This window comes from Marmota marmota, unplaced genomic scaffold, assembly GCF_001458135.2.
Source record: "Marmota marmota marmota unplaced genomic scaffold, marMar, whole genome shotgun sequence".
NCBI classification, from domain to species: Eukaryota; Metazoa; Chordata; class Mammalia; order Rodentia; family Sciuridae; genus Marmota; species Marmota marmota.
Genome location: NW_026000242.1, coordinates 9,075,347 through 9,087,627, shown reverse-complemented (window position 1 = coordinate 9,087,627; position 12,281 = coordinate 9,075,347). Strand labels below are relative to the sequence as shown.

At 35.5% G+C, this 12,281-nt stretch overlaps 1 protein-coding gene across 1 annotated transcript; it reads left to right on the top strand.

The window, feature by feature from the left end:
- Window positions 1-843: 843 nt before the first annotated feature.
- Window positions 844-10,807, top strand: LOC107145675 (NXPE family member 2; the record flags this gene model as incomplete). Its single annotated transcript, XM_015489665.2, has 4 exons — window positions 844-1,556; window positions 5,898-5,959; window positions 7,619-7,834; window positions 8,223-10,807. Coding segments are annotated over 4 exons (1,527 nt in total), but the record flags the coding sequence as incomplete, so codon positions are not given.
- Between the last annotated feature and the right edge of the window lie 1,474 nt (window positions 10,808-12,281).

Here is a 12,281-nt window from a genome sequence, read left to right as displayed (position 1 = left end):
CCTCCTTCCAACCATTTAGTACACCTTTATATTTAATGCTAGAATCAGCCTTAATACAAGCTCTTTGTGTTCTTCTTATTCTGCTTGACCTCTTATGTTGCAATACTTTTCACTTTCACTCTACTATATAATTAATGTATTGATTTATAGTGTTCATTGATTATTGTCTATCTTTTTCTCCCAGAAGGCAAGTATTTTGAAATTATTAATTCATTGGTATATCCAGTGCTCAGAACAGTATCTGGCATACTGTAGATGCTTAATGAATAATTGATAAATAACTAAGTAAGGAACAACTGTTTGGTGGTCTGATCTGAGAGATAATGGTGACTTGAAATAAGGTCCTAATAATAAAGAGGGAGAAAAGCCAGTGAATTTAACATGGAATTGACAGCTAGAGTGACTGACTGTGGGAGGGGAGGAGTTGGGGCTAACCAGGCATTATATTCCAGGTTTGTATAACTGCTTGGCTGGTGAGGCTGTTTATTGAAGCTCTCCTACCACACTGGGAGAAATATATTTGGAGGAGAGAAGATAAAGTTAGCTATGAGTAGTCTAGGTCTAGGTCCATTATAGTGATGTAAGTGGAGATGTTGCTTCTATATATTGTAGAATAAACAGACCTAAGGTTATCCCGTTACTTTTTAAGCCAATGAACCCCCCAAAAATCATCTGTTGGCAGCAGAGGAAGTCACACTACCTGGAAATCAATTCCTATAATTTCATAAGTGAAAACTAGTTTGAATTCATCACTGATATGTAACTTAATCATGTTGAAATTTAAAAACTGAATCATGCTATTTATATTGCAAAGCAAGCCTTATTATCTGTTGGTAGTAAATACATCCTTTCCCCTCAATCCTTCAGTTCTCATTCAGTTTGAGAAACCGTATTGCCAAGAAACAAGGGGAAACTTCACCAACAGAGACTGAGCTGAGAATAAAGGAGATCCTGGGGAAACTAGACCAGCTGATCCCGCCCAGACCCTTCACCCATGAGCACACCACCACCAGTGCCACACACAGCTCAGCCACCCTCCTCAACCCTAGAGACACATACTGCAGGGGGGACCAGCTGGACATCCTGCTGGAGGCCAGGGACCACCTGGGACACAGGAAGGAATATGGAGGGGACTTCCTCAGGGCCAGGATGTCCTCCCCAGCCCTGAAGGCAGGCGCCTCAGGAAAGGTGACAGACTTCAATAATGGCACCTACCTTGTCAGCTTCACTCTGTTCTGGGAGGGCCAGGTCTCTCTGTCTCTCCTGCTCATCCTCCCCAGTGAAGGGGTGTCGGCTCTCTGGAGGGCAAGGAACCAAGGCTATGACAGAGTGATCTTCACAGGCCAGTTTGCTAATGGCACCACCCTGGTCCTCTCTGAATGTGGCCTGGTCCTAAACACCAGTGCTGAGTTGTGCCAGTACCTAGATGCGCAAGACCAGGAAGCCTTCTACTGCCTGAGGCCTCAGCATGTTCCCTGTGAGGCCCTGACTCTCATGAACACCAAGAATAGAAAAGTTTCCTATCTTACCAAGGAAGAATGGAAGCTCTTCCACAGGTAAACAGGTCTTTAAATACAATAAGGGATAGCAAAGGTAGGCTTCAGGTGAGAACAAACTTTGTCTAATAGCTTTGTGTGATCAAGCTCCTTTATCATATCAATTGATGTTGACTAAATTATAATCAGATCCATCCTGCATAGTCAGCTCATCTGGTAGTGTGTTTAAAGGGCTTTTACAGGTCACCTCTAGAACTATTTGCTGAAAGGGGTGTAACCACCAAAGTACCCTGTACCATATATACTTACTGTTTTCCAGTGTTTATAAATACTTTCAGATTCAGTCATTTTTTATAAGTCAATATTTTCTATACTGTGTTTCATGGAATACAAATCCTACTCACTATTAATATATACCATTTCCCAAAAAGGTGAATATTATCATTATTTCACTTTATCCTTTAATCCAATGATTCATCAAATTCAGTAAATTATACCTCTTAACCATCTCCTGAACCCAGTCATTTCTGTTTTATTACTATTGCCTTTATGCTTATTTAAGCTGTCAAAGTACCTCAAAATTAGATTATTGCAACAATCTCCAGAGCTGGTTTCTCTGCTCCCAATCAGGTCCTTCAATCTATTTTCTAACTAGTGTTTCCAAAATGAAAATGTTTTTACTTTCCTTGTTTAAAACCCTTAATGTGACCCCCTCCACATCCCACTTGGAACTAAGGATGAAATTCAAACTAAATTTACAAGAATTTGCCTAATTCTGCAGCCTCTTGTCTCACTCTATACTGCATTGCTGTCAGTCAAACTGAACATCTTCTATTTTATGAATGAATACACTGTCTCTCAACTCTTGCATTTCACAATCCTTGGTTTAGGAAGCACATCCTCCAGGAAGCCTTTTGTATTACAGAGTAAAGGGCTAACCCTATATTATTCTCTTGCATTTTGTTCTTTCACAACATAACATGTATTACACTATTAAAATTTCAATTCTCTTTTTACAAATTGGGCTACATATAAACTTTGAGATTCAATAATTGTTAACTATTTTCACATTCTTTCATTCATTCATTTAATCATCCATTCAATTTATAGTCATCCCCTTCTGTATTCTAGACAAAGTTCTAAGTGTGGGGAATTAACCTTCTAGTGGGATAGAAAGACAACAAATAAATAAATGTGTAGCAGGTGAGTCATCAAAGTAGGGAATTTGAATGTGATGGTTGATAATTGTTCTAAAACATAATTATCAGATAAGGCCTGAGTAAGTAGTCACCTGAAATGAAAGAGCAAGGTGCACAAATTTTGTGGGAAACACCATTCTCATGAATAGAAATAGGAACTGAGACAAGAACATGCTGGAATGTTCCAGGAACCATCTGCAAGGGAGGCAGAACCTCAGGCCATCTCTGGGTATCAGGAAGCCATGGAGGGCCATCAATATGTCACACTGGCCCAGCACAATGACACCAAGAAGATTCTCATTAACGGTGCATTGAAAGAAGGAATAGGTGAAATATACATCTTTGAAAAATTATTAAATTAGGTTATTTTGCAGAAGAACTCATCAGAAACTTTAACTTAAATATCCTGTCAGGAAGAGATAGATCATTTCCCAAACTTATTGGATGGCAGAACACTTATTTTTTGGATCAATTTGAGGGATTTTAGTTACATCACTCAGGAACTACATGCTATACAAAAGCCTTGGTTTTCTGTTATATGTTCAGAAGAGCAAACTGAATAGAATAATAACCTGGAAATTCAAGTTAAAATCCAATGCACACCTCATGATGACACAGGGGGTAAAATATAATTGACTACATCTCTATGAGATTTTCCCTCAACACTACCTCATTTTCGCTTCTCATTTTACCCATTAAGGTATAGAAAAATCTCTTTATCCTATGGCTCAGTCAAAAAATAAAAGACTGATCTTTTCAAATAATTTTTTAAATTAATAAACAAAGGAAACTGGTCATGAATATAAAGGACTGTCAGGGTAGGCAGGGATCACTTGGGTCTGATTCCATATTTCCCATTGGATGTATCTGGATCTCTCTTGAGGTACTCCTCATCGTAACTTGAGTTGGAAGAACCACAGTCTTCTAGCTGTATCTCAGCCAAAGTCCTGGTCTGGAAGATCTGCAAATCTTTTAAGTCCTAATCATGCTTTTGAAGTGAGCTGTACTCATGACAGTAACATGCTTTACTTCCCAAGAGACACATTTCCTTCCCAGATACCCTGCTCTCTTCAAGCTATCAGTTTCCATACCCCCCATGAAGACATCGGAGTCTCTTCATGAGTGCTTAGTGCATATGCAAGGTACAATTGGCTTCACCCAAGCTTACACAACCAAGAACTTCTCATGGACCTTTCTGTTGCTCCCTTCTTGGGCCCAAACCAGGTTCTCTGGTGTCTTTCTTTCCCAAGAATCTAGGTACTAAGCCTGTTTTCCTTTCCTTTCTAGTAAATCAATTTCCTTACTAGGGCTCTCTCTTCCAACCCTAACTGTAGAATCAGAAATGCTACCTCCTCAGTTAGTCACATTTTCAAAGATAAGAGTCTTTTTCTTTAACTTTTTTTTAGTTGTAGGTGGACACAATACCTTTATTTTGTTTATTTATATGTGATGCTGAGGATTGGACCCAGGGCTTCCCACATGCTAGGTGAGTGTTCTACTGCTGAGCCACAACCCCAGCCCAAGTCTTTTTCTTTTGAACAGAGTTTTATGGATAATCATGATAAGAAAATAAACATGGGGTTACAACAGAAAGATATCATTATAAACAACACATTTCACAAGTCTCATGGTTACTATTATGGTCTTATAGACTTCTTTCTAAAACATGATGCATGTACACAATCACAAAGACAGAAGACATTAAAATAAATGCCTTCATACCATTGATTCGAATTTTTAATCCTAATCTTACTACATCATCAAAGTTTGGTTTTAGTGACCAAATTTACAAGGTTATCAGGTTTTGGTCTCTTTCATTATCTTCAACCTTATCCAAGGCAGATGAAGAAGAATGTCAGTTTCCATTTTTTTTCCATTGAATAATTATCATTTTTGAACACCTACTATGTGTCAGTCTTTGAGCTATATGCCTCTCTCATATTAATGATCCTCAGGAAAATATTCTTGAGTGACTGTTATTATGCCCATTTTACAGACAAGGGAATTTAAGGACAAGTATGCTAAATAGCTTGGCCAAAGTCACATATCTAGTGAGTTGCACAGTAGTATTCGGAACCCCAATCTACTTTATTTTTCAAGTCAGGGGACCATAGCACTGTCTCCCAGGGTTTCCACCACCATGAAGTTATCATTCCCTAGCCCCAGGGGCCTCTCATTTCTCCAGAGTATGACCCCCTTCATAGGGGGTTATATTATTCAGTTGACCTAAAACTGCTTTCCTAAAATTCAAGCAGTTATCCTCAATCTTGGAAAATATTCCTTATATATTTCCTAGAAATACCTGTGACTCTGTTCTGGAAGTTCTACCTTCCCCCAATGGTTTTCATCCTCATTGAGTGAATTTGATTTTATCACATAGATTCACCAGCATATTTGTTAAGACTGATACCTGGAGGTGACACTTACTGTGCTGGGCACTTGGAAGGTTACAGTGAATGATAGAGTAACATGGTTCCTGCTGTCAAGGAGATGGCAGACTAAGGAAAATAGACTCCTAGGGACTTGAGAAGGTGAGGGACGGCTGCAGATGAAACCACAGAGGTAGACACTCATAGGAGGTGGCATGCTAATGGTTTTTATCCTGAGGGTTGATGGTGAAAGATTATGAAAGTTCACATAGGGGAATAAGACAGGTAGCTGAGAGGTTGAGCCAAAAGATAAAATTTAGGACAGGGTTTTCAAAGTAATGGCCCTGGGCCTATAGCTTGACCTTCAAGACCTTGTTAGAATGATAAATTCTGAGGTTTACCTCAGAAGTACTGAATCGGAAATTCTGGGGTTGAGGTTCAGTAATCTGATTGGCAGTAAGTACTTCAGGTAATTTTGATGTGTGTTTGAGAAACACTGGCCCAGTGAAAGATTGAGGAGGGCCTGAATTACCACACTTGGCAAAGGTGAAGAAGATTACTAGTGGTAGAGAACCACAGCAAAAACAAAAATCAAAGGATGGGCAGATAAATAGGTTTAATTTATTGCATTTGGAGGGCAAATCGTACTCCCTGAATTTCTAAAGTTCCAAACTTCTGACCCATTTACTTCACCCAGAATATTTTAAATATCAAAATAATGAAAAAACAAAGCATTTGGAGAGAGTTAAGAGTGGTTCAATCCATCCCAAACCATGATTCTTTCTTACTTTAATATCTGGACAGATGTTAACTTATTTTTTCATTTCTTGAAGTTCCAAAATAGGAGTTGAAATGATGAAGAACTTCAACTCCATCAAGGTGTTGCCATGTAACAGTAAGTTTGTGTGCTCTTGACTGCCAGATTCACAATTTACCCCTCTAAAGGACTTTCTTTCTTTGACACATTTATTCTACATTAACCATTTTGATATTTTATTTCCTGGGTCAAATGATATCAATCACCTTAGTCTTTAAAGAAGGAATTTTCTTACTACAAATTATTTTCATGTCAATTTAAACCAATTTTCATCCTGAGTCAGCTGGAAAAGTCTGGGAAAACCATTAATTTCAGTTGCCCTGTCTCAAAACATACAGACCATTTGTATTTGAACTTGAGGTTTATTCCCCCCAAACCAGTAGTTGGGTGCTAGTGCTATATGAAAACATCGTTGACGAGATGCACACATTCACAGGAAATTTCTCTGATGGATTCTAATTTAATTTTCAGCCAGACCTTCTCACTTAACATTCTATGAACTAGCAATTTCTGTGTTTTGTTTTGTTTTCCAATTTTATCACATGAACTTTCACAGTCATCACAAAGTCATCTCATTCGTAAAATGATGTTCTTGTTATACTGGAAGTAAAGTGAATTTCATTGAAGCAAATGACTTCCGTTATAACAATTAACAGTTACACATTTACCAATTATCTTTTTTCTTCTTTTTTTGTGCATTCAGCAAATGTTTACTGGGGATCTAGAGCTTGCAAAGATCTCTGCTAAACACCTTGGACCTAGACCTAATGTTCACAATCTGTGAAAAAGATCCTTCCTCTGCCTGGGCAACTGTCATCTATGCCCAACTTTTATATCAAGGAAAGTTCTGAGACTCTTGAGCCACTCAAGTTCTCATTACACTTTTTTTTTTTTTTTAGACTTCCATCTTGCCTGGAATAATCTAAAGTCAGGCAATTTCTTAGAAGATAGTAACTGACTGTTATTGTTTGGAGCCACCAAAAAATCTGACGTAATTCAAATTGAATAAATGTAAATTCCTAAATTTAGACCTCAACTCCCAACAATGTAAGTAGATGACAAAGATATGCTTTTAGGTAGCAAATATAGAAGTCGTCTCAGAATCTTACTGGAGTGAAGGTACAGTGTGAGTTGAATATAGTTTGGGCTATTTTAACAGAACAAGGAAGTCATGGCCCTGCTTGTTTTTCTGTTTTAGTCAGACCCTATTAAGAATATTATGTTCAGTTTGAGATATAATTAGACATCAAGGTTTATTGGTTAACCAGAGAATATGATTCTGGGACCCACAAAATAAACAATATGTGACTCTCATTTCATAAATGTGTTCATGGTTCTTTCATGGGTAAGTGGTTTGAAGAGAAGGAGTCTTATCAGCAAGGACAATGTCCTGGGTGAAATATTCAGCTGGACCACTGAGCCCTGCTGTTTTACTACCACACATTTCACCCTGACTTTTGTTAACCATCTCACAGTTGAGTGGTCTCAGTGGGAAAGGTGGAGCCTGGGGAGCCATTACTAAGGCACAAGAGAAAACTGACCTCACTCCAAGAAAAACTGTCCAATGAGAGCTATTAATTTATTCCTTTAAAATGATTTCATTGAAGAAAAGAAGGCAGAGAGCCAAAAAAAGAGGGTGAGAGGAGAACAGGAAACAAAGGGCAAAAAGTGAGCAAAGTATTTCCCAAATAATTTGTGGTAATAAAAGTTACTTACTATGGGAATTTTTATTGCCAGAGAGTGAAAACATAAAAAAGAAATGTCAGATTGGAATGAAGAATCCCTCCCCCAGTGGTTACATGTTGGAGAGAAGTTGGATTTCAGCATTTTGCAAACAGATCAAGTTCAATACAATGCAAGATATAAGTGACTGCTTGAAAATGAAATTTATTTACCTCCTGAGAGACTCAACACTGCGCCAGTGGATGAATTATTTTCTAAAAGTTGTGAAAAGTATGTGTTTCCTTTCTATTTTAAAATTATAGTTGATTTTTAAGAATATTTTAAAAATAATAATTAGAATTCTTTGCTTTCCTCTTCTGGTCTTTGTTTTGTTACTATGTTAAGTTTGCCAAATTTTTGGCTTTGAGTTTTTAATAGAAAGTTAAATCTTATTTTTTTAAATTACAGATATTAACACTATTTTTCCTCTTCATGTATGCTGATAAAAAGTTCAAAAACTTTGTTAAAATTGTGATGCATCTGATAAACTTCTCTACCTTGCCTAAACAGCGATTCTCTAGTTAGAAAAGATCTTGGTTAGATTTTATAGAAGCTGTATGCATTTTTAACTTGTACATTTTCCTTTTGTTAAAAGATTTATTGATTTGTTTTCCATCAGCCTTAAAATATTTTGATCATCCAGGAACCGGGTTCTTTAAAACACATGTTCTTCTGGATATTGAAAGAAAGATTTTGATTCAGTGGAAAAAACATAGTCATCCATTTGTTACTGAAAAGCTGTACTCTGTGAGAAATGAAAAGTATATCCAACAGGAAATTGACCAAGTGCCAGGAGACGATGACATGGTAATTGTCATTACCCTTGGCCAACACTTCAGACCCTTTCCAATCAACATTTTTATCCGTAGGGCCATCAATATTCAAAAAGCCATTAAACGTTTATTTTTGAGAAGCCCAGGGACCAAAGTGATACTTAAAACTGAAAACACCAGGGAGATACATGAAAATACTGAGATGTTTAGTGACTTTCATGGCTATATTCAGAATCTTATCATGAAGGATATTTTTGTGGATCTCAATGTGGGTATTATTGATGCTTGGGACATGACAATTGCATATTCCACTAATAATATCCATCCACCTGATTATGTTATTGAAAATCAGATTGGCATGTTTTTAAACTACATTTGCTAGAGGAAAAATACAGAAAAACAACAATCCTAGCCATTCTCTAGAGATGATCTCATATATACTGCAAGGATAGTTTAGCACAATTGAAGTCATGGGGAAACCAAATGTAAAAGAAATTAAATGGTAGGTAAGTATACATTTACCATTTCAACCATTTTTAAGTATGCAGTTCAGTGATGTTAAGTGCATCCACAATTTTATGCAATCATCATTATGACCCATCTTCAGAGTATTTTCATTATTCCAAACAGAAACTCTGTACCTATAGAACAATAACACCCTGTTCTGCCCTACATCCAACCCCTGGCAACTGCCATAGCATTTCCTGTCTCTATAAATTTGGCTGCTCTAGATGTCTTATACAAATGGAATCATAAAATACTTGTCATTTTGTGTCTGGCTTATTTCTCTTAGCACAATATCTTTAAGATTTATCCTTACTGTATGTAGCATGTATTAGAATTTCCTTTTAAAAGAATGAATTCATTTTAAAAGAATGAATGTTATTCCCTTGCATGTATATACCACATTTTGTTTATCCATTCATCTGCTGATGGACATTTGGGTTGTTTTTACCAATTGGCCATTGTGAATAGTGCTACTGTGAAGAGGAAAATGAATTTAAAGGCCTGGAAACCCAATGCTGAGCCTGATATATAAATAGACAATCATCATCATCTAAGAACTGTATAAGCCAGAATGCATAGTCTAAATGATTCAAATTTAGAAAAAAAAAAAAAACATGTGATTTATAGGAGAAAGCTTAATGGCCTCAAAAAAATGTCTTCTTGCTTAGAAAAATCACTTGAACTTTTGTAACCAATTGTTCTCTAGATTCCATTAAGACTCATGGATCACAATCTCAAACCCACACATTCATTGAAAGAAACCAACTTAGTATTATGAAAGTGTATAGACCTGAAACCCTAGTACTTGCTGACTGCAATAGTGTGATATGGTATCCCCTCTAGAGGTCCTCATATCACTTCATAAGATTTCTCTCTAAATATTCCTCTTATCATAATAGGATCTACCCTTTCCATTCATATACTCTACTTCTAAAAATTTGGAATATTAATACCAAGGATGAGTTTCCTGTTTGGATTGTGTTTCTAAGTGGGAGGAAGTAGCACTGTAATGCTATACCATCAGGACAAAGCCCAAGTTGTACAGCTTAAGACTAGACTCCTCTAAATAAGAGAACTCATATTTTTAAAAAAAATGTGTTCCCTGTATTGAACTACTCATTAGCTCTAATTTTTCCTGCAGGATATTTTAAAATATCTAATTACTTCCAACCATTGTATCATTAATTGCTTATGTGAATTATCATTTTCATGCCCTGGTCTCCTCAAATTCCTTCAGCCCAGTTTTTCTATGACACAGTTTCTAGTTTTCTTACCATTAATCTTCAAGTGCACTGAAGTTTGCCTACATTAGTCTGTATGCCTTCCACCCCATTTCTTACCTTAACAAATTGAATGCTGTGATTTAAGTCAGTCTAGAATAATGAGGGTCTGTGACTTTTCTTCTTCTAGAATTTCCCTATACAATACAACAGGCATTGGTCAAATGTGATTGTTTAAATTTAAATTTAATTTAATTAAAAGTCACTTTTTTCAATTCCACTAGTCATATTTCAAGCGTTCAATAACCACATGCAGCTAGTGGCATTGTATAGACAGCACAATATATGCTTGCTTTGTTCTCTAGACAGTCTTCTAAAGTTTGATGATGGTATTGGAGTATGTTTCAAAAAATAAAAACAGTAATAGTTTACAATTGTTTATAATTGTGAGAAAAATGTCATTAAATTGTTCATTTAAAATTTTCCTTTGTAATTAATAATCAATAGTTTTCAGGTAGTACCCTTTAAAATATAACACCTTCACTTGATGTTATTACTTCTGTGTAATTATAGCAAATTATCTTCTCTGCAGTTTCTCACATCAAAACTCTTTTATCTGTAATAATAACAAATTTTGTATTCCATAGATACTTAAATGAAACTTCAAGTTTAAGTCTATATATTTCTGTATAGTGAGGTCTACTAATTTAAAATCACATTTTGTCTATTATATATTATCATATTTGATATTAAATATATTTATATGTGGCAAATGATTCTAAAATAAAATTTAATCCACACACACAAAAAGTCATCAGATGTTGGTAATTGTCAAATTTCTGATTTTTAAGTTGTTTACTTCTTATTCATTCTTTTAAAAAATCTTGGTGTCTAAATATCTTAATATTTCATCCTTGAAGTGATAGTTTTATATTAGAACAGATGTTTACTAGGTTGTTAACATACAAGATTGGAGAAAGTAACTTGAAACCATAGATATGTTTTTTTTCTATTACTATAAAACCTCTTTCAAAAACAATTTATGCACAATGGAGTGAGACGAAGCTAGAAACCAATAGCAGAAGGAAAAAAATCCAAAAATATGTAGAAATTTAAAAATATACTCTTAATCAAGAGAAAACACAAGGAGATCTAGAAATTATATCTAGAGACAAATGAAAACCAACACATAATATACCAAAATTTATGATTTGCAGTGAAAGAAATACTGAAAGGGGATGCATAGTAGTACATGACTCATTAGAGAAAGAAACAAAACAGATTGTGGGTCAATCACCCAACTTTACATTTCAAGGAATGAGAAAAAAGAACAAACTAAATCCACAGTCAGCAAAAGGAAGGAAATAATAATGATTGGGGCAGAGCTAAAGAAACAGAATATAAATATAATAGAAAACAATCAATAAGCTAAAAGAGTTTTTTAAAGATAAAAAATAAATATGAGCAAAGCTTTGCTAGATTACGAAGAGAGAATAGAGGAGATTCAAGTAGCTAAAATAAAAAATGGAAAAGAGGACAATACAACTGATGTCACAGAAATAAAAAGGATTATAAGAGACTACTTGGAGCAATTAAGTACTAACAAATTATATAACTTATAGTAAATGATAAATTCCTGAAGCATACCACCTACTAACACTGAACCATGAAGAGGTAAAATGTTTGAACATAATTATAACTAGGAAGACACTGAAATAATCATTAAGACCCTCCCAACAAAGAAAAGGCCAGAATAAGATGGCTTCAATGGATAACTCTATCAAATATTTAAAGAAAAATCAATACCAATCCTTCTTAAATTTTTCCAGATAGTAGAAGGGGAGGAAACATTCCTACATTGATTTTATGAGGACACTATCCTAATACCAAAATCAGACAAGGACACTACAAGAAAAGAAAACTACAGGCCAATTCCCCAAGGAACATAGATGCAAAACCTTCAAAAGTATATCAGGAAAGTGAATCCAACAACACATTAAAAGGATCATATACCATAAGCAATTAGAATTTGTACCGGGAATATAAAAATGTTTTAACATACGAAAATCAATCAGTGTAAGGTACCATATTAATAAAATGAAGGTCAAATACTACACAATTCATTTCAGTTGGTGCAGAAAAAGCATTTGAAAAAAATTAACATTGTTTTACACACAC